The 22,644-nt window shown below is 40.7% G+C and overlaps 1 protein-coding gene across 2 annotated transcripts; it reads right to left on the bottom strand.

Annotated features, from left to right (window-relative positions):
• Positions 1-1,125: 1,125 nt before the first annotated feature.
• On the bottom strand, positions 1,126-20,517 carry GRSF1 (G-rich RNA sequence binding factor 1). 2 transcript variants are annotated; one of them, XM_070395339.1, is made up of 10 exons: positions 20,149-20,517; positions 16,376-16,532; positions 15,167-15,322; positions 14,641-14,784; positions 13,960-14,095; positions 11,530-11,711; positions 9,891-10,012; positions 8,591-8,726; positions 8,133-8,208; positions 1,126-6,235 (listed from the first exon to the last, which is right to left on the bottom strand). In XM_070395339.1, the coding sequence occupies exons 1-9, from the start codon at positions 20,500-20,502 to the stop codon at positions 8,159-8,161; spliced, it is 1,437 nt and encodes a 478-aa protein (XP_070251440.1). In that variant the 5' UTR covers positions 20,503-20,517; the 3' UTR covers positions 1,126-6,235; positions 8,133-8,158. The 2 variants fall into 2 exon arrangements, with proteins under 2 accessions (XP_070251440.1, XP_070251449.1); XM_070395348.1 differs by lacking the exon at positions 20,149-20,517 and adding an exon at positions 19,860-19,877.
• Between the last annotated feature and the right edge of the window lie 2,127 nt (positions 20,518-22,644).

Raw genomic sequence — 22,644 nt, 5'->3', positions numbered from 1 at the left:
GCTTGTGGCCTTTATTCCCAAATGTCATTGCCAAATGGCAAAGAGAGGTGGTGAGCCTCGTATTTCAATTAGAACCAGGTGTGTTTTGGGACAAGTCTTTGAATATACTTGTGCAGTGTCACCTGTGGGATTCAAATTATTCTGGATCACTTGAAAAGCTTATCTTAAACGTACCTTGGTGATCCTTTTTCACTGAATCCTTCCATATTCTAGTCTACCTTGGCTACAGGCCTTCATGCCTCATCACCAGGTGCTTTCAAAATCCTCTCACTGGGATGTCCTAATTCTGACACAAAACCTTGAAGCCATAAAAGGGGAGATTTAAGCCCTAGCTGGTTTGGCTCAGTGGATAGAGCGTCGGCCTGTGGACTGAAGGGTCCCAGGTTCGATTCCGGTCAAGGGCACATGCCTGGGTTGCAGGCTCGATCCCCAGAAGGGGGCGTGCAAGAGTCAGCTAATCAATGATTCTCATCATTGATGTTTCTCTCTCTCTCTGAAACCAATAAATATATATATATATGTATGGGGAGATTTAAGAATTCCACCACATAAAAATATCCTGCCATAATAAAGTGACAAAGTGTGTGGGGGGTGGGGGGATGGGGGTTGTTAAAGTTAGTTCATAGCAAAAATAATGGGCTTCTGCTAACTAAGAAAAAGACCAAACAATAGAAAAGTGTCAATAATAACAGAAAAGCAATGAGCAAAACTCAGATTGTGGAAACGTTTACAGGTTAATCTTAACTCGTTCAAAAATAAAGGAAAAAGTAAATGGAAGAGTAAACATATAGATTAAAATAGGAAACAAGCACTTTACCTTCACTAAAGAAATTTGAATGGCCCAAAAGCTTATGAAAAAAAATGCTCGATTGTCAAGGAAGACAAATTGAAACCACAATGGGGTACCACTACACACAGAATTGTTGAAATTACAGGATGACACCATTAAATGTAGACCTAGTGGCTCTCATATTGTTTGTGAGTATGTACAATAGGATGACCACTTTGGAAAGAGGTATGTCAATTCCTAGTAAAACTTAAAATATACCAACATTACAACTCAGGATATTCTGCTGAGTACTCACTCAAAAGAAATTAAAACATAGGTCCACAAAAAGGCTTGCACAAGAGGTTCAGAGCAACTTTATTTATTATAGCCCAAATGGGAAACAGCCCATTGTCCACCAGTTGTTCATCTAACACATGAAAAGTTAAACTGTGGCATGTTCATACAATAGAATACTACTCGGCAATGAAAAGAAACCAAGCTGAAACATAGGGATGAATCTCAAAACACGCTGAAGAGGAATTTGCACACAAACACATACTATATGATTCCATTTATATGGAGCTCTAAAATGGCTAAAGTAATCCATGGTGAAAATCCTAACAGGGAGAAGAGATGGGAGAGGTGCAGAAACTGGGTGAAGAAACTTCCTGATGTGATGATGCTCCGTAGCTTGCTGGGAATTTGGGTTACAAGTTGTACATCAAAACTCATCTAACGGTACATTTAACATTTGTTCACTTCACTGTAAGTTTTACAAGTAAAAACTTAACAACATATATGCCCAAAAGCTTAAGAGTCAAATATATTTACAACTTTGACACACATAAAGAAAATAGACCAATGGATGCACAGATGATAAAGTATGGCAAAATAGTACCTGTTTGAGGTGATAGGTATAGGCATGCTTATAGTTGCCTTTATTGTATGCTTGAAATTTCATATTTAAAAATGTCACTTTATTGTTTGATTGAAATTTTGTATTTAAAAATGTCACAGGGGGAAAAAGAGGCAGAGTAACCAACTGCAATGTGTAGACTATTTAGATCCTGACTCAAGGTTTTTTAAAAAAAGACATTTCAAATAGATATTTTTAGTGATAAAAACAATTAGTATTTTTAGGAATGATGATATTTTTAAAGTCCTATTTAAAGAGATGCACACTGAAATACAAATGATAATATGGTTTGAATTTGCTTTAAAATTAATGAAGATGATTAATGCATAGGGATTGTAAGAGAACAGAAAAGGAAATTCAAAAGCTCTAAACGTGAAATGCTACCTCATAGAATACTATTGCAAGTGTACACACACACACACACACACGCTTAACCTCTAAGAGTGGCAAAGAATAGTTGCTAATACACTGTGTCAGTGAGGCTATGGGGAAATGGGCACTTGCACTGCTAGTGCAAACTAAGAAAAAATATAGAGATATAAATTTAATTTGATATAAATTACAAGTGCACATATTCTGATCATTTATCCTACAGAGAGAAATTTATGTATGTATAAAATGACAAATGTATACAAGGTAATTCATTTCAGCATTATAATAGCAGAAGATTGGAAACAATGTATATGTTCATTAGTAAGGGACAGGTTCAATTGCATACATCCATAGTGTACAATCACTTTTAAAAAATGAGGGAAGCCCTGACGGTAAGAGTTTCATCCCGTACATCAGGTGGCATGTTCGATTCTTGGTTGGGGCGCATGCAGGAGGCAACTGATCAGTGTCTCTCTCTCTCTCTCTCTCTCTCTCTCTCTCTCTCTCTCTCATGCAAGAGGCAACTGACCAGTGCTTCTCTCTCTCTCTCTCTCCTTCTCTCTCTCCTTTCCTCTAAGATTAATAAAAAATAAAAATATTAAAATCAAAAAAGAGGAAAGATTTTTGTATAATGACATCAAATGATCTTTAGGATATATTAAATGAGAAAAGGGTTCAGAATAGTATGTATAGTATGCTAAAAAGAAATGAAAATGTTTATTATATTTGCTTATCTATACAGTAAATATCACTGGAAGTTTACATTAGAAAGTGATGACAGGGCTGCATAAGGGAAAGTAAGTGGCTGAAGTACAGGATCAGAGGAAGTACACCCCTTCATATCTCTAGAATATTATTTCCTTCAAAAAATAAAATATATACAAATTTAAAAATTATCTTGTTTATTTTTCATATCATCAAGGTTTAAACACCAAATAAAACCTTCTTATATCCCCTTCCTAAAATGAAGAAAACCACCCAACTAAAAAACTGGGCAAAAGATCTGAACAGACACTTCACTAAAGATAATATGCAGATTCAAATCTGTTAAAAGATTCTCAACATCTTATGAAACTATGGAATCACAAATTAAAACAAGATACGACACACTTATTACAATAGCTCAAATTCAAAACATTGAGAACACCGAGTGCTGACAAGGATGAGATGCTACAGGAACTGGCACTCATTGCTGGTAGGGATGTAAAATGGTACAGCCAGCCACCTTGGAAGCTAGTTTAGCATTTCTTATTAAAACTAAAGTCTTACCATATGAGCCAGCAACCCCACTCGTTGGCATTTACCCAAATGAGTTGAAGTATTATGTACACACAAAAACCTACACGACTGTTCATAGCAGCTTTATTCCCTTCGTACAAACTTCAAAGAGTATCTTCTAATCTGCAGAATCCGGAGGGAAAAGTCCATTCCTACCACATTAGGGCTATTTTTTTTGAAAGGCAATGGAACTTAGGCCTGCCTCTACTGCTGAAATACCATTCTGCTCTATAATGTGTCCTACCAATTGAATATAAACCCTTACACATGATTTAGGGGAAACTGTGAAAACAAAAGAATGTTTTAAATTGTAAAATGAATAGGATGTAACCCAAGAAAAATCCCCAAATGAGAATCTGCTGAGGGATGGTTCAGGGCAGATGCCAATAGGGCATGTTGACTAATACGCAGAGCCCTTGCCTCCAAATGTCATGTAGATGGAAGTGCTTTCTCCTGCTGCTTCCTCCCCACCCTGCAGATGTGTCCAGGCTTCAGACTTCCGCTCCATAGCTCACCCCGTCTCCCTCCCACCTGGCATAATAGGCCACCTTCACCCAGGCAGAGAGGGACAAATACTCTGGGTTCTGCTTCCTTCTCTGGCATCAGTATCTCAGATCAGATCACAATCTAGCAATTTCCTCCTTGGGATCTACACAAAAACCTACACTTTGATAAGGTTCCTTATCAGAGTCCTCCCTTACAGCTCCTTAAGAAGTAGCTAACTAAAGCAGTATATGGGAAACCCAGCCATAGCCAATCTGCAATTTTGATAGCTTTCCCACAAAGGAGAATATAAAGACACAAATAGAAGAGAAAATCTCAGTCATTACTTATTTCAACAGCAATTGATGACAAACAACCCAGTTTTATCAAATTTGGGGAAAGAGAAATATGTCTTTTGATTGGATAGAAATAAAAGATCACTTTTATTCTATCACACGATTTTACACATGCTTTTTTACACCTGCCTTCTCAGCAAGTATTCATTTAGTAGCCTAAATTATGAGCAGTAACTTGCTAAAGGGAGGCTAGGAAAAGTATATGAATTCATAAGACTTCCCAAGAATGGCCACTTTTTTAAAGAGAACTCAGCCACTAGTGTGGCAGGAAGACATTTCCAGCTTAACCACCACACAACACTTTAAGGCTTTTGCTCTTTCTTTTCCCAGGGATATGCAAATGAAATTCATTAGCTCCAAAATAAAGTAATTGCAAATGAATTAATTCCTCACCATCCCCAATCCCAAAAAACCCTGCAGATTTTTCCATAGCAAACTGGATGCCTACTGCTAAAGGGAGAGAGAAAAGATCACTTTCTAGCAGATCATACAGCTAGAGACCGGTTTGCACAGCTCAGAACACATATATGAAAACATATTTCCATCTAAGTAGGAACGCTGAAGCTGTTAAACCGGGTAAGTCATGTTCTTACTGGATGACAAACACAACTAAAAGTCAATCATGTCTCCTTATAATAATATACCAGGACTTGATGTAATAAAAATATATTTGGTTTATCCACACACTCCAAAATAAATACTCTTAGGTAATCTGCCTGAACCAAGCTTTCATTTATTAACTATTTACAGTACAGTGATTTTGTATCTTAGCTGGTAATCAAAGATGGTTATGTACTGAGTGAGAGAAGACATAATCTCTCTTCCAAATATCACCTCTCAAAAATCTGGACTAATTCGATTTTAAGATCTAGAATTGCATCTCTTGGTAACTACATAGCAGTAGTGACCCTGAGAACAGGAACAAGGCAAAGAAAGTATACAGGACTTTGATTCTCCTACACAGGTGCACATAAAATTAGTTTATTAATGACTACATTTTCAAGCCAGCCATTTTGATCCAATATTTAAATAACAAGCTATTTAATATGAAAGCAGAATGTACTGCCACAATGTGACAGAAGTACAGCTTTATCCATAAACCCTTCACACAATTATACATTAAATGCTATTTTTATTTAAGCAAGGCACCCCTACTTGTTCTAAAATATGGGATGTGCTACCCCACTGAAAAAGCAAATGAAGGGACTTAGGTTTTTTCCTATCTAGAGCTGGTTTAAATTCAAGTGAAGCCATTAAGATCCTTACCAGTAGGGATTGTTTTGAGATGTCACTTCACAGTTTTGAGACTAACACCCCTAATGTTTACCCAAAACCAAAAAAGGGGGTCAGGGGATGAGGATGTGTTCAGACAACTTTTAAGTTGAGACTAGCATTCCCTCCTAAAGCACACAGGCACTATGTTAAATGCCAGTAGCACAAGCTTAGAAAGGCCAAACATTTCTAAAGATGTGACACTGCCGAATAGTTGTCCATTATACTAACCAGTGGTATTTATTTTTTTGTTTTGAATCTTTTTTTTTTTTTTTACATTCCTACCCCTTAAGTCATCAATACACCTAAAATTATAACTACTCTACCAAATCATAATGATTCAAAGGTCTGAAACCTTTCTTTGCTTTGGTGAGTATTTGGTTAAAATAAATCAGTATTTTATTCCATAGAAGTTTTATATCAGAGCTCTCAAAAAAAATCATTTTTAAAATGGGAGGAAGATTTTAAATGACAGTGCTGAATAAAAATATGCAGTCTTTACATTGGATAACAATCTCTATGAAAACAAATTATTTAATCATAAAATAATGACCAGATTTGTAAATCAGATCCTATCCTAGACAGTTTTAAACAAAATTTAAATTTGTGATTTATTTAATTCCAAACTGAGTCTTTCCTTTTTCTTTCTAAACAGTCCACTATGGAATTTTTCTTAAGCAATTAATCCAAGACCCCCATATCCTTTCTCTAACAGTTGCTGCTAAAACAATGGAACTGTATATCCCATATCCAAGAAAGATGTGCAAATGAAATGCTTCTTGCTTCATCCTGAAAATAAAACAAAAAGTACAGCACATTTACTAAAAACGAAAAAGTGTTGAACATGTTCCCATATCATTTAAAATAACAAATTCAGTAATTTTTTTTTCTTTCCTATTTCATGCAACTTATCTGAAAAATCAATTAAGTTGAGGTAAAGAAAATTAGTTAGGCATCAGTATTTATAGCCTGGCATGAAGATAGGAAGGCTTTTAAAGTGAAGCACAGAATATATTTTACACAGATTTTAGCTAATGTAAATATGTAATATCAGGAGATTGTGGTATTTTACATCCAAAAACAGCCCATGACAACTATTATAAAGAAATGTCCCAGGTGTTTTCAAGAACTCACTAAATATCTACCACTACATGTAGAAAAATGATTACAACGAAATATATTAAAAGATTTGCCCTGGACAGTGTGGGTCAGTTGGTTGGAGCATCACCTTATACACCAAAAGGTAGCATGTTTGAGTCCCAGTCAGGCACATACCTAGGTTGCAGGTTCAATCCCGGGTCGGGGAACTTAAGGGAGGCAACCAATCAATGTTTCTCTCTCATACTGATGTTTCTTTCTCTCTCTCAAATCAATAAAAACATATCCTTGAGTGAGGATTAAAATATACTGTGTGTGTGTGTGTGTGTGTGTGTGTGTGTGTGTGTGTGTATACACTGTATAGGGGAAAAAGGAAAAATACCATATAACATTTAGTCAAGAGAAAAGACCTCAAGACATATTTAGATTTGTCACAGGTAAGTTAACCCTATGAAATCATAAACTTCCTAGTACAACCATTTTCATAACACCACTTTAGGAAAAGAAACAGTGGTACATTAAGTGTACATATCACTGGTACACTCTGGTTTCAAATGTATCACTTTAAACATTTAAAAAATATCTTAGAACTGAGGAAATGTGTTCAAAATTTTTATAGAAAGAAAAACAAATGCAAGCACATTGCCAGTGTATTATGATTTATAGCTACTAAAGGTGAAAAATTATTTTTCAGCTCACAGAATCATGAATGTTAAGGAAAAATACAAAAAGACTGCATATGGGGAAAATACTCAGAGCCACTATCTATATATATAAAAGCCTAAGCAATAATTTGATCGTTCAACCGGTTGCTATGATGCGCACTGACCACCAGGGGTCAAATGCTCAAAGCACAGGATCAGGCTCCCTCCTATCTGGATCGGGCCTGCGGGGATTGGGCCAGAACTGGCTCTCCGACATCCCCCAAGGGGTCCCAGATTGCGAGAGGGTGCAGGCCAGGCCGAAGGACCCCACCAGTGCACAAATCTGTGCACCAGGCCTCTAGTCTATATATATAAAAGCCTAAGTGACCAAACAACTGGTCGCTATGACACACACTGACCACCAGGGGGCAGATGCAGGAGCTGCCCCCCCTGGTGGTCAGTGTGCTTCCACAGCCCCTCCTGTGGTCCCTCCCCCTGGCCGGTCAACCACCCACAGTCCCTCCCCCGGGGCCAGCTGGCCCCAATGACCCTAATAGGGGCCTCCGGACAACCTCTTGCGGTCCCTTCCCCACCCCTGCCGGCCAACCTCCCGCAGCCCTAATCGGCCCCTATCACCAGCCAGGCTGAGGGACCCCACCCGTGCATAAATCATGCACTGGGCCTCTAGTACAATCATAATGAATTCTGTTTCCCAGGAGAATTCCACTCCTTATAGTGATGCTTCAATTATCATGATCAGTTTCATCTTTATTAACACGTTAAGTGCCATGTCAGTCACTGGTGACTGAAACAGAAAGGAAGAGAAAACAGGCTTGGCACTTAATGTGTTAAAGAGAACAGTTTCCACCATATCACAAATTAGTAAGTTAATGATTAATTTATCAATTGAAAATAGTTTCCACAATTGGACCTCTTAAGTTTACCTTATTATCTGGAGTCCCTAGAAGTCTTATTTTCCCTTTGGACATGAATTCAGGAACAATTCAATATACCTATGCTCTGAGAATGAAAAAAAAAATTCATTTCAAAAAGTTGAAAAGGCAGAAATAATATTATTTATGAGCCTTTTTTCTCATAATATGAGCCTTTTTTCTCAGAGTTCAGACAGAAACTCAAACCCTTTGTCCATTGGCTTTCTTAAACTAAAGTATAAAACAAAATTAAATCCTAACTAACTTTGGATAGGAATATGCAAGATCATTAGCAGATAAATGCTTGTCATTACAATATAATGTCTCATCCTTTTTCACATTTACTTTAGTGGTAATGACAGAGTACAATTTTCACAAGGAAATATTCTAGGAAAATTCCAAAACAGAAAAAGGCATTTGTAAGCCAAGGCATGTATGAAAATGACCATGAAAACCACGGCAGCACTTACGAACGTGGGACCGGTCCTTGAGCATAGCTGCAACAGCATCCTCATGGGTATCGAAGTGCACGTCAGCTTCTCCAGTGGCCTTCCCACTGGAACTGTATTCCATGGTGATTCTAACAGGCTTCAGTGGAGCAAAAAACTAAACAACAAACAAATGAAGCCAAAAGGAACATAATGGTACTAGGTCCAATTTCTAGAAGTCTAGTAGTTCTGCACTTTCCTTTCAGACTTTGATTCATACACTTTAATTTTCTTTTTAATTTTTTTTTTTTTTTTTTTTTTTTAGGAAATATCTTCTACCATCTCTTCTGGCTTTTCTGATCTTTTTAGAACTCAAAGTTCATTTCAAATATCTGGTCATAGACAACTTATACTATAAATACAATACTATGCAACAAATGGTTCTTGACGTGCTTTTTATACCAACAAAGACCACTTTTATTATTCTTCCCACAAACATCCTTCCACTTCTAAGGACTACCTGTCATCTATCACATATACTTTATTTCTTAGTAATTCAATTTTACCATTTTTTCATCAGGCATGTTCCTGATAACCATTCTTATCAACACTACATAACAGAGCTAGCACCCTGAATGGTTGTCATTCCAAACCAAAGCAACAAAATTTAATGCCTTAATGAGACTGCAACCTTCATTTAGGTGATAATTTGATACCTATTGGGCTTCTTGAAATAATAAAGACAACTCTAAGGCTCACTAACTGAAAACTCTAGGTTTGAATCTATCTTAAGTTTATGTCCTCAAGTTCATGAAGTCAGTAAGTACTTTGTTATTTTAGTTTTCCATTTCATACAGTACCTATCATGAAATAAAAATATTCTTAAAATTATTTTTCTCAAAAAGTTAGGGAATCATAATGCCACATGGCTACATGGTCTAACAAAAGCTCCAAGCACTTAGGAGCACTGAATTCTTGTCTAGGACCTAACTTCTCTGTGGCAAGTTCCTCTGGGTCTCAGCTCACTAAACTCAAAACTCAAGAGGTTGAACCAATTTAGAGAAAATCCACTTTCTTTGAATACTAAACCCACATCATACTATTGTGCATTTAAAAAATCCTCTTATCCACTATACTTGTCACCTTAAAACGCAAGAAAGCCCATACTTCTCAGGTTAAGAGAATAAAACAAGCCTCCCCAACCATGGAGAGGTAAATCGTACTGTCCAAAGATACTCCAGAAATACTGTATCTTCTTCTCTACCTACCTGAAATTAATTGAAGCTCAATCTTAAAACTTTTATTCTAACCTACTGAGATTAGGTATCTTACTGCCACATACGTTTATAATGTCTTGGGCATTGGCTTGGAAAGGCAATCCTCTCATATGAACAAAGTGTAGTGAAGATGTAGTTCCAAAATCACCAGGCTCCGGAAGCTTTTCTGACATCTCCTTAGGCAATTCTGAAAAGTGGAACAAAACACCGTCAAGAGCATAAAAACTTCAAGAGTTATTAACAAATTACAATTAGGTATGACATTTATGTCAAAATCCTTAATCCTCTTGAATCAGTAGGGAAGAAGGACTTGAATTTTAAAAGCCAAAATGATCTGAAATTTCTGCCATCTTACAAATAACACCTGAACACCCATAAGAATTTAGTGGCTAGGGCAACACTTTTTGGGACCCTTTTCACATGCCGAGAGCTCTACTCTTGCTGTAATAAACTTCGCTTCGCTTAAAAATTCAGTGCCTCAACCCATTACCAGATTCCAAAAGAACATCCTATATAATAAAAGCCTAATATGCTAAGTGTCCAGTCGACAGTTCAAACCAATCAAAATGTAATATGCTAATGATATGCTAAGGCTGCTCAACTGCTCGCTGTGACATGCACTGACCACCAGGGGGCAGATGCTCTGGTAGGTTAGCTTGCTGCTGGGGTCTGGCCGATTGGGACTGAACAAGATGGGCTGGACACGCCCTGGAGCCCTCCTGCGGTCCCTCCCCGGCTGGCCAACACCCCGCATCCCTCCCAGGTCCTGAATGTGCACTGGTGGGGTCCCTCGGCCTGGCCTGCACCCTCTCACAACCCAGGACACCTAGGGGGATGTTGGAGAGACGGTTTCGGCCCGATCCCGCAGGCCAGGCCGAGAGACCCCACTGGTGCACGAATTCATGCACCAGGCCTCTAGACTTTCTATAACAAGAGAGAGTAGGAAAAATGATTATTAATGAAAAAATTGAGGAAAGAGTAATTTTCTGAGTTATAAACATTAAATAAATAAATAAATAAATAAATATGGTAACAGGATAATCCCAGGGCACCAGTTTAAAAAGGATTTAGCAAACTTCAAAGATTCCAAATGTTGCTTTGGGTTAGGAATAAAAAGAATAATTAAATACAGAGCCCTAACCAGTTTGGCTCAGTGGATAGAGCATTGGCCTGCGGACTCAAGGGTCCCGGGTTCAATTCCGGTCAAGGGCATGTACCTTGGTTGCGGGCACATCCCCAGTGGGGAGTGTGCAGGAGGCAGCTGATCAATGTTTCTCTCTCATTGATGTTTCTAACTCTCTATCCCTCTCCCTTCCTCTCTGTAAAAAATCAATAAAATATATTTAAAATAAATAAATAAATAAATAAATAAATACAGAGGCAAACAAAACTCCTTACTTCAGTCAACATTCCTGCTTTCTACCCATATCTTTTCCCACCTTAGTTTAAATATTGACATTTACTTCCTGGTTATATTTGTGCTGCCAGCTTATCTGATGTAGAATCTATAAAAGTTATTAAATTTTAAAAACTTATGAAATAATTAAGCCTTTCTGCATATATTCAAAGTACATACTACACTCAAAGATATATTAAATCTTTAATTCAATTCCTTTCTCCAAGAGTCTTACAATTTCATACAAATGGTAATATCAAGACATACAAGATAGACCCAATGAGTCTTAACAAGAGGTAGATCCTTACCGATTTCCTTCTCACTTTCATAAGCTGTCATAGGTCGAATATCCTCATTTACTTCCTGTTCTTCAAAGACCACATCTGGCTCAGTTATATACTTAGCAGTAGGAGATGCCATTTTCTTTCCCTTATGAGAACCAACATGTGTTCGAACTTCATTCCTTCTGCTTGGAAATATCTCTATATATCTATGTCAAAGCAAAAGAGAACATCACAAATGGTGCAAAGTAATTTTACAATGAACTCATTTAAAATAAACATGCATATGCCGAAACCGGTTTGGCTCAGTGGATAGAGCGTCGGCCTGCGGACTGAAGGGTCCCGGGTTCGATTCCGGTCAAGGGCATGTACCTGGGTTGCGGGCACATCCCCAGTGGGAGATGTGCAGGAGGCAGCTGATCGATGTTTCTCTCTCATCGATGTTTCTAACTCTCTATCTCTCTCCCTTCCTCTCTGTAAAAAATCAATAAAATATATTTTAAAAAAAATAATAGTAAAATAAAATAAAATAAACATGCATATATAGTATTTCCAATAGCTTATGAAACACAAGTGTCCAAAGATAACAGGTGATAGTAAGAACAGATATTATTAGCCCATGTAAAAGTACTCTCAACAGAACAGATCACTGATTTAATCCTCCCAAGGTAAGTTTTCTTCATATACATTTGAACAACATTCCTACCTTGTTTTGCTTCATGAGAACAACTATGCTATAGTTAATTGTGTGTATGCAAAGAATTGATCTGGTAAGAAGAATTTTGTTTTCCACAGGTGGTTAACAATCTATTGAAGCTTTAAAATTCAATTCTGTGAAAATTAATCATATTCGTATAAGTGATTGTCACAGTACATGAGGAACTAACTTCCTCCAGAACTTCGTTATGTGTTTATTTAATGAGAATTCGTGAACTAAATGTCAATTCTGATCTGCTTGGCAGTGAAAGTATCTATTAAATCTAAGCTTCTGGATCCAATTTTCTTTTTCTCAACACTGCTTTTCCAAATCAGGTTATTAAAAGCTTGAACTGTAAAAATAATTTTATATAAAGACCTATAAAGATTAGGTGGGCACCACTTCTTAATTTAATATAGAGAGTTCTACATTGCCTTAACATCCCCACATAAAATAACTTTGATGTTATTTTATGTTCCATTATAATATGAACAGTGCTGAAAGAAAAAGGAGACGGGTGTTGCTTTGCATATACTTTTTTCACTTGAAACAAATTTAATAGAGACCTTTGAACCAATTCTATAAGTAATTCTGAAATATAATGGCTTTGGATTGGCTTGAGTACTCCTCCAAAATTAAAGTTAAAACACAAAAGAAGCCACAAATCACTCCGTGCATCCTAAGGCAGTGATTCTCAACCTTCTGGCCCTTTAAATACAGTTCCTCATGTTGTGACCCAACCATAAAATTATTTTCGTTGCTACTTCATAACTGTAATGTTGCTACTGTTATGAATCATAATGTAAATATCTGATATGCAGGATGATCTTAGGCGACCCCTGTGAAAGGGTCGTTCGACCGCCAAAGGGGTCGAGACTCACAGGTTGAGAACCGCTGTGACCTAAGGTGATGTGATATACAGTCTACAGAATCATCTACAGAGTATCCACATCAAAATGTTAACTTGAACCAATTCAAGACTTTAGCTCTAGCTTCCAGTTTCCAGGAGTAATACAGGATACAAAGGAACAAGTTAAATGACACCATGAGGATGCAATAAGATAAAAATAGAACATGAGACACTGTACAGGACAACTGTCCCAATTTCTTCAAAAGTCAATGACATTTATAAAGGGAGAGGGAATAAAAAAATAAAGAAGGGGATTTGCTCTATTTTAAGAACAATCAAATAAAGTGTGGGTCATGTCTAGATTTTGGTGCCAAAAAAAATCCAACTGTAACAATATATTAGATATAATTAAGATAATTAAGATAATGTGATTATGGATTCACATTAGATAAGTTGTTGGTAATTTTGTTAGATGTGATAATATTGGTGTTATGTAAGAAAAGTGTTTTTTAATAGATTTTAGAAAGGGAGGGAGGGAGGGAGGAAGAGAGAGAGAGAGAGAGGCATCTTATCAGTTGCCTCTCACACATGCCCCGACCAGGGATGGAACCCATAACCAGGGCATGTGCCCTGACTGGGAATCGAACCTGAGACCTTCTGGTACACGGAAGGATACTCCAACCGAGCCACCCAGCCAAGGCAAAAAAATGTATTTTATAGATGCATATTGAAATAACAGATACAGCAAATTACCACGTCAATGATTTGTTAATCTAAGTGCAAGGCATTTGAAAGCTCATCATACTACTCTACTTTTCTGTTTAGATCACCTGACACTCACATTACAGTGCATTCATCAAAATGACCCAATGTATGATACTACTGCAGCATTAGTATCTACCTTACTCACCGGTTACCGATTTCTTCCCTGTGTTTCAATAGGGCTTGGTTGGCCATTTCTGGTTCTTCAAACTGCACATAGGCTTCTCCTGTCTTTCTTCTCCCTCTATAGTCCATCACAAAAGTAATGTCTACTATATTCAGTCCTAGGACACCAAAAAAATTATTCAAATTAGTGCTGCTAACAGGAACTTTTTATACTTAAAATTAATTAATTCATTCACATACTAATTTTTTTTACTTTATTAGTGAAATTTGAGAGCTGTTTTGCCAGTCCAAAAACTAGATACCTAATTGAAAGAAAATTATATGCAGCCAAAAACTAGTAACACCTACACATCTATATTTCCAGAATGTTTAGGGTACAAGCAGTTCATGTAAAACACACTTCTCTTTCTCTCTCTCTTTTTTTTTGCCAAAATGTAATAGGAGAAATAGAGATTTAGACTAACATCACTACTAATGTAATGATGCATATTTTACAGCTAAGAATTCTAATTCATATAAATTGTTAGTCTTAATATGGACACTGCTATGAGAAACACTTATGTAATTCATAAATACTGGAAATCCAGATGAAGAGTTCTCCCCTAAGGAACCTAATATGACTGCATGGAGTTACTTAGGAAAAGGAGACAATGCGGGGAGAGGGAAGGGATGAGGCTCCAAATATGATAAAACTGAAAAGCACCTGCAAAGAAGTCTATAATGTCTTTCTCATTGCAACTATAAGGAAGTCCTCTCAAGCGAACCACACCATCATTTACCACAGGGGAAGATTTAACCTGCAGGCTCTTCATTAAGGCATCCACATCTTCATTGTTTATCTCATACACTACAAAGCAAATGCACAAAAGACACATCAAATTTACATAACAAAGGAATAAGCCTTTTTAAAAAAAATATCAAGAATTTTAAAATTAGTATTTTTTAAATCTTTATGTACTTCTTTGGAGAAAATAACATGACATTGAGTATTTATATGTGCCAGGCATCATTCACTTAAACATCACAATTTGTGAGATAAACTTGGTCAACATCTTCATTTTATAGATAAGAAACAGAGATGATCCCTGTGCTTCATGTTGGTACCCTAAAAAAGGGTATATTCATAATATCTAACTATTTCACTATTGCTAAGGAGCAAATGAAACTGCCTTGGAAAATATAAAGTCTTATGTAATGATCCTGAAAAGTCACACGGTGACTTCACGTACCTTCCACATACCGCTGCCCCATGTACAAGCGGTGCTTTTCTAAGGCTTTCTGCACATCCTGCTCTGACTCCATTTCAATTAAGGCATCACCTCTTCGTTTCCCATCTCTATTTAAGAGGAAGTGTATTCCATTCTCACCATTGCGGATTCTGCAGTCTACAAGTATGTGAATAAAAATCAATTAAAACCAGAAATCAATTATACAAGCCACTAGAATGCAATCTTCCCACACCAAAACAAAACAAGAACGAAAATGCCTGCCATATTCCTTACACAAGCCCCCATCTGAAGCTGTCCAAATGCCAATGAGGGGGTAATCTCTAAAAAGTTCCACATGAAAAAGATAAGCAAACTATACTGCATACATAAGTTTATGATCTCCTGGTCATTAAATGGCAATTTAAACTAGGCTCAACAAAAAAATGTATTATGTCCTTCTCAATGCTTCTACGGTTACGTTTATGCATAAGTGTCTTCTTTTGTTATAATCACAACCAGAAAAACTCTAAAATATCTCCTATAAGAATAATTTTGCTACCATAATTTAACTTTTCTCCTTTTTTATTACTATGAAAAGATATCCCCTTATTGCATACTTCTTATAATGGGAGCAAGTGGAAGATGTAAATGACTTTACAAAATGCTTGACCACACAATGCTATACACATTAAGGTACTTGGTATATGTTACATTGTTTTTACAACATTTAAGGTAGCATCTTTTAAACTCTCTTAAAAGGAAAATTAAAAATCAGTCAGATGTAGAAACAAAAAAACTAACCACAGATATGTAACCCTGGTCCAAACACGTTATTAAGGAAACTATGCCATTTGATACAACGTGATCTTGTATTTTAAATGTATGTTTTGCATAAAGAGCTACTCTTAACCCATGTTCCACTAACATATTTCCACTAACAGGTTTGGCTTTTTGATCTGTGCATATCAAAACTTCAGAGAAAACTGGCTTTATGTATTAAATTTTAGTCCTAGCATTTAATTTTTTGTTGTTTCAACATTAAATTTTTTGTTGTATTCAGTCTTTAAACCTGGTATATAAACAAAGAGTACACATGGTATCACTTGGTATGCACCAGTTGACACAATACTCAACCATCAAATAAGATGTTTACAGCACAGTTTAACTTGGATTTTGTGGAACTCTTCTGCTCAGAAAAAATTACATATTTAAAACATACATAAAATATACCTGAAAAAAAGCTAAGCACATCTTCGACAGTGCAGGACCATGGTAATCCTTGAGCTCGAATCAGATAAACATCATCCACTTCCTCTGCTAACTTGGATGGAGGCAATTCATACTCAGGGGGAGGTGGAAGGTCTTCCAGGTAGGTAGCTTTAGACTCCTTCCAAGAGAAATGAAGAAATGTTAAGATTTCTTTGACAACCTACTTAGAAAAATGTTATTTTTAGGGGACAGTTACTATTTCAGAGGCAATAAGTAAGATTCACAAACCTAACTCATCCTGTTTTGGCTTAAATTAAATATCCTAAAAGTAGCAAGCAGATCTATATCCTAATGGCTTGGCAGGACACAAATTTTACTCAGGCCTTGTTTTTAAATTCTTTGATGCCAAATTACACCTAATAGTGTTTTTGTTAAGGTAGAACGAGAGGGGTCCTTTCCTTTCAATTTGACAAATATGTGAGTGCCTCCTACTTACTGTGAACCATGTTATACCCTCATCTAAAAAGTTTACCATCCGTCAAACCTCAGAGGGAAGGTAGGGGAGGGTGGGGGTAAGGTGGAGAGATCAACCAAAGGACTTAGATGCATGCATATAAGGCTAACCAATGGACACAGACACCAGGGGGGTGAGGGCATGAGTGTGTGTGTGGGGGGGGGGGGGCAATGGGCGGATAAGGACACATATGTAAACCTTAATTAATGGAGAAAAAAAAAGTTTACCATCTACACCCTGGCCGGTTGATGCTCAGTAGTTAGAGCATGGTCTGTGCACTGAAAGGTCTCAGGTTTGATTCCCAGTCAAGGGCACATACCTGGGTTGTAGGCTCAATCCCAGGCCCTGGTCAGGGCTTGAGTAGGAGGCAACCAACTGATGTGCCTCTCACATCAATGTCTCTCTCTCTCTCTCTCTGTCTACCTTCCTCCCTCCCTCCCTCACTTCCATTCTCTCTAAAAAGAAATGGAAAAAATATCCCTGAAGATTAACAAAACAAAAAAATAAAGTTTACCATCTACACTAAGACAAGCATACAAGGTGAGATGCTTTAATGCTATAATCTATACTTCTATACTAATAAAAGGGTAATATGCTAATTATACCGGGAGACCTTCTGGATGTCCTTCCAGACAAAGCCATGGTGGTGGGGCTGAGGCAGAGGCGGTTAGGGGCATCAGGCTAGGAGGGGCGGGCAGTTGGGGGCGCGCAGTTGGGGGCAATCAGGCAGGGGGGGGAGGGCAGTTGGGGCGAGCAGGCCAGCATGCAGAGTGGTTAGGGGCGATCAAGCAGGCAGGCAGGTGAGCTGTTAGGAGCCAGCAGTCCCAGATTGGAGAGGGTGCAGACCGGGCTGAGAGAAAGAGAGAGACACACACACACATACACATACACACACACACACACACACACACACACCATGCACGAATTTCGTGCACTGGGCCACTAGTATACATTATAAGAATTCAAAACAGCACTAACAGAAGAAGCAAGACATGATATGAGATGGACCTTGAAGGACAGACTTCTGACAGATATAAAGGAAAGGGCATTCCAGTTTCAGAGGTGAGGGGAGGAAGCAGTATGAACTCGAGCCCATTTGCAAAACAGCAATAATACCATTTGACTAAACATTAGAATCCAATTATGGGCCAAGGAAGATGAGCTGGCAAAAGGAACTTGGCACCATTTAGTAGAAGGACCTGAGTGTGTCTCCTTAACCTGGTAGGCAAAGGGGGGTGGAAGGGATTAATAAAAGACACTTAGAAGTGGATAAATCAACAAGACAGCAGGATGCTTGGAAAGATTAATCTGTCAACTGGTATGGCAGACCAACTGGAAAAGGAAAAGATCATAAAGGCAATAACAGTTGTGTGAGGTAACAGGAGCCTGAGAAATATGTAAAAACCTCTACTGCATTTTTACACAGGGGGCAAGGGGTGGAAGAGGGTATGAGAGGGCTAGATGGTGATGGACAGAGGCTTGACTTGGGGTGATGAACAGTTACAGAATTGTGTACCTGAAAGCCTGTGTAATTTTGTTAACCAGTGTCACCCCAATAAATTCAATTAAAAAAAAAAAACAGCCCTAACCGGTTTGGCTCAGTGGATAGAGCGTTGGCCTGCGGACTCAAGGGTCCCAGGTTCGATTCCGGTCAAGGGCATGTACCTTGGTTGTGGGCACATCCCCAGTAGGGGGTGTGTAGGAGGCAGCTAATCAATGTTTCTCTCTCATTAATGTTTCTAACTCTCTATCCCTCTGCCTTCCTCTCTGTAAAAAAAACAAACTCTATTTTACAAAATTAAGCAAAAGTTGAAATTTAGTAAGATCCCAACAAGCATCATAACTGTAATAGGGAAGACCACTCAAGTTTTTAAGATTTGCACTTTACTGGGCTGAGGAAAGAGATTCCTTTGTACTCAGGCGGGTTCCACGAAGACGCGTGTCTAATTCTATGGAGTCGGGGATGAGTGTACCTTTAGCAGAGAGAGGTCAAGAATGCAACTGGCACTACAATTAACGCGGGTAAACAACTCCAGTGGCTTGCACTCGACTGGGCTACAGGGAGAGATGCTTCACTCCTGCGTATGTGCCCATCATTTTCCCGAAGACTTACACACAATGTTAAGAAGTCAGTGACAAACGGAAGCGGTGTATAACACTAGTCTAGAGAGAGGCTCAACAGATATCATTATAGATAACATAAGAGAGTAGCCAGCTCACAAGGGCTTATTACAGATAGTTTGTTTTTTAATAAAGGCAACATTCCCCAATTGCCCAGAATTCCCTAAGATCACAAGCTTCTACAGAAAAGGGCAGCAGAAAGCATTGGGCCAGGATTCAAGTCCATTAGCTCAGCAGACAGCGGCCAAGCCGATAAGCCGCCCCGTCTCGCTGAGCTCGAGAAGCAAGAACTGATTTAAGACCAACATGACCCGACGCCTCAGGAGCTGGATACTCCAAAAGTGTGGGACATTTCCCAGATGCCACGTAACAAGCAGAAAGGAAGCTTCCTGCAAGGCACAAAATAGGTGCAATCTGAGTTCTCAAAGCGCACGCTGACTTTTAAAAAGAAAACACGGTCGGCCCATCCATGCCTAGATCCCCACATCGCGGCCTCGGCCCTGGACGCCCCCCTCCCCCAGGATCGGTCTCCAAACGGCCCTGCCGGCGGCGACCCGGGTCCTGAAGGTCCTTCTGCCAGCGGAGCTGGAGGAGCAGAGGTGACCTTCAGTGGCCGGGGCCGCCCGCCTTTCCCGGGGACACTCCCGAGGGGGCTGGGGACGAGCTCCTTCCCCCCGAGCCCAGCCCACGCAGCCGTGGCGCGCGGGCCTGCCCAGCAGCGGCCGCGAGGCGCCCCGGGCCGCCCGGGCCTAGCGCTCGGGCGGCGCGATGCCTCCCACCCTCCGCGGAGCCGGGCCCCCCAACTCACAACCAGCCGGCGGAGGGCGACGGGGGCGCGGGGTGGGGGCGTCAGCAGCCCCCCCAACCTACCATGGGCCGGCAGGAAGCAGGCCTCAACCTTCACCCCCAGCCACACTTACACTGCCCCACCGGCCGGAGGCTCAGGAGAACAAAACAGGGCGAAAACCCGGGGCCCGGGAGAGCGTCCCTTGTTCCGGGGCCCAATCGGAGGACGGGGCGGCCGGGGTGGGGGCGGGGGCGGCGAGCGCCGCGGGTCCCGGGCCGCGCGCGCGGAGGTCGCGAGGACGCGGGCGCGCGGCCGGGGAGGGGACGGGGACGGGGAAGGGTCCCGCGCGCGCCCCTCGCGGCGCTCACGCACCTGGCTGTATCCCCGCGCCGGGCCGGCGGCCGCCGCCAGCGACTGCGGCAGCAGCGGGGCGCGCAGGGCCGGGTAGGAGGCGGCGGCCGCGGCGGCGGCGGAGGTGGCCGCGGGGGGAGGCCCCGCCAGCCTTCCGGCGGGCGCCGGCCCGGTCTGGAGGCCGCGCGTCTGGGAGGCGGCGGCCGCGGCGGCCCCGAGCAGCAGCAGCAGGCGGCGCCGGCCGGAGACGCCAGAAGGGAAGGAGCCGGCGGCCGAGTAGAAGGGCAGGCAGGCGGCGCCGGTGCGCCGGCAGCTGCTGCAGTTGCAGCCGCAGCCCCGGAGCAGCGCCCCGAGCACCCAGCGCGTCCCGGCCATGGACTCCGGAGGCGGCGCGGGGCCTGGAGGCGGCTGCGGCTGCAGCGCGAGCGGAGGGGAAGTGGAATCCAGGGCCGGGGAGGGGCGCGGGGCACATGCGCCGCCGGCTCCGGGCAGCGGCGAGGCGGAGGAGAGCGCGCGGCCCCGCCCCGGCTCCGCCCTCGGGGCGGGGCTGCCTGCGGCGGGGCCCGGGCCCGCAGCCACGCGCTCGTCCACCCGCTGGAACTGGGTCCCGCGTGGGCCAGGCGAGGGCTCCCCTGTTCCGAGTCCAGACGTGAACGCGGGTCCAGGGACACTCGGTCCTGTCTCCTCCGAACGCGTGACGTGAAGGGCACAGGCTGTTTCTGGAAGGAATTGTGATGCTCTGCCTGTAGAAAGTGTCCGGGGACGTGCAGGAGGTTTAGGAGCCCCCACACTTGGGACACCTGCGGAAGGCCAACTTCCTTTTGAAAGGAGATCGTTACTTATCTGCTGACAATTGGTGCATATAACAAAGGTAATGCCTCCGTTAGTGAATTGGTGTATGCACAAGTGAAGAGGCAGAAGCTCGCAAAAGAATTGGTTGTGCAGTTTTCCTCCTGTGGCCAGGAGCCAGCTCAGATTAATAGGCAAAGGGGAGTTCTGAGAGTTAAAAAAAAAACAAAAACAAAAAAAACTAAAATTTTGAGCTTTTTTTACTGTAGAAAATCTCAAAGAAAAGTACAGTGAAGTTACCGAATTTCAGAAAATATCAACATTTTTAAAATCTTGCTTCATCTGTCCCCACCACCACTACCCAAACATTTTTTTCTTTGCTGGGTCATGTCAGTCAATCACCCTTCAGTATTCATCTTAAACTGATAAGGACTTTAAAAAAAAACCCAAACATGATATTCAGATTAATTTTTTGTTTTGTTTTGTTTTAGATATATTTTATTGATTTTAGAGAGGAAAGGAGCAGGGGAGAGAGAAACATCAATGATGAGAGAGAATCACTGATTGGCTGCCTCCTGCACACCCCCCACTGGGGATCCAGCCCCCAACCCAGGCATGTGCTCTTGGCCAGAATCAACCTGGGATCCCTCAGTCCACAGGCCAACGCTCTATCCATTGAGCCAAACCAGCTAGGGCCAGATTAATTGTTTTGAGATATTCAAGATTATTGTACTTAAATAATGGCCTGCTTTTAGGGAAAGGAAAGCTGGGTATTCCCCCACCACCACCAAAAAAAAAACCAAAAACTTTTCCCACCAAAAAAAAAAGCAAATAACAGGAAAAAAATCTGATTGCTTGGCTCTGTGGACTTCCTCATTTGCAAAATTTAGAAATCCTAGAAATTTTTTTTTCCTTAAATCTCCCTTTCAAGGAGGAAAATGGATATCCCTAACAGATCATCACTATAAATCACGATTTAGGGATTCTGCCCATACTTACTCTTGCTTTCATTTTCTTTTTAAAAAATAAATATTTGTGACTTCAGAGAGGAAGGGAGAGGGAGAGAAAGAAACATCAATGATGACAGAGATTGGCTGCCTCCTGCATGATGGGGGATCCAGACCAGGACCCAGGCATATGCTCTGAGCAGGAGGAATAGAACCATGACCTCCTGGTTCTTAGGTTGACACTCAACCACGGAGCCACACCAGCAGGGCAAGAGGGAAGATTTGAGAGAGGTGTTTTTTGTTGTTGTTGTTTTTAATTTACTTTTAAAGAGAAAGGAAGAGATTGAACCTGCAACCCGGGTATGTGCCCTGACAGGAATCGAACCCACCACCTTTTGGTGTATGGAAAGACACTAAACCAACTGAGCCACACCAGCAATGGGGAGAGATTTTTTTATTTTTATTTTTTAATGAGCTAGAATCAACAGGATTTGAAGCCAGGTTAGAGAGGGGGGTGGTGTTTTCTGTTATTGTTACTTGGAGTTGGGAAGAGAGGATGGGGGTGACTTTTAATCCCTGGGAAAGTATATATATATATATATGGAGTAGCACTGATAGGTGTCAGCCTACTCCTCTGACAAGAATTTCTGAGGTTGAGCTAGTCAAAATTGGTGAAAAGAAACACCAATTTGAGGGTGGATAAGGAGAAAAACAATCATCTCCCTTCACTAGGAAAGAATGTTCAAATGAAGCCCTCTTAGATCTAAAGAGCACATTATTG

This window comes from Myotis yumanensis, unplaced genomic scaffold, assembly GCF_028538775.1.
Source record: "Myotis yumanensis isolate MYYU_CA2020_CCGP unplaced genomic scaffold, mMyoYum1.0.hap1 SCAF_1, whole genome shotgun sequence".
Taxonomy (NCBI): domain Eukaryota; kingdom Metazoa; phylum Chordata; class Mammalia; order Chiroptera; family Vespertilionidae; genus Myotis; species Myotis yumanensis.
This window is presented reverse-complemented; position numbering and strand designations above follow the sequence as displayed.

Excerpts from the sequence above, each read along its gene's own strand:
- GRSF1 (XM_070395339.1), bottom strand. The coding sequence starts at position 20,502 with ATGGCCGGGACGCGCTGGGTGCTCGGGGCGCTGCTCCGGGGCTGCGGC. Across the intron at positions 15,323-16,375 it reads TGTGCTTAGCTTTTTTTCAG|ACTGCAGAATCCGCAATGGT; the intron begins GTATATTTTATG and ends ACATACTTGTAG. Across the intron at positions 8,727-9,890 it reads ATGCCCAAGACATTATAAAC|TTTTTTGCTCCACTGAAGCC; the intron begins GTATGTGGCAGT and ends TTTGTTGTTTAG.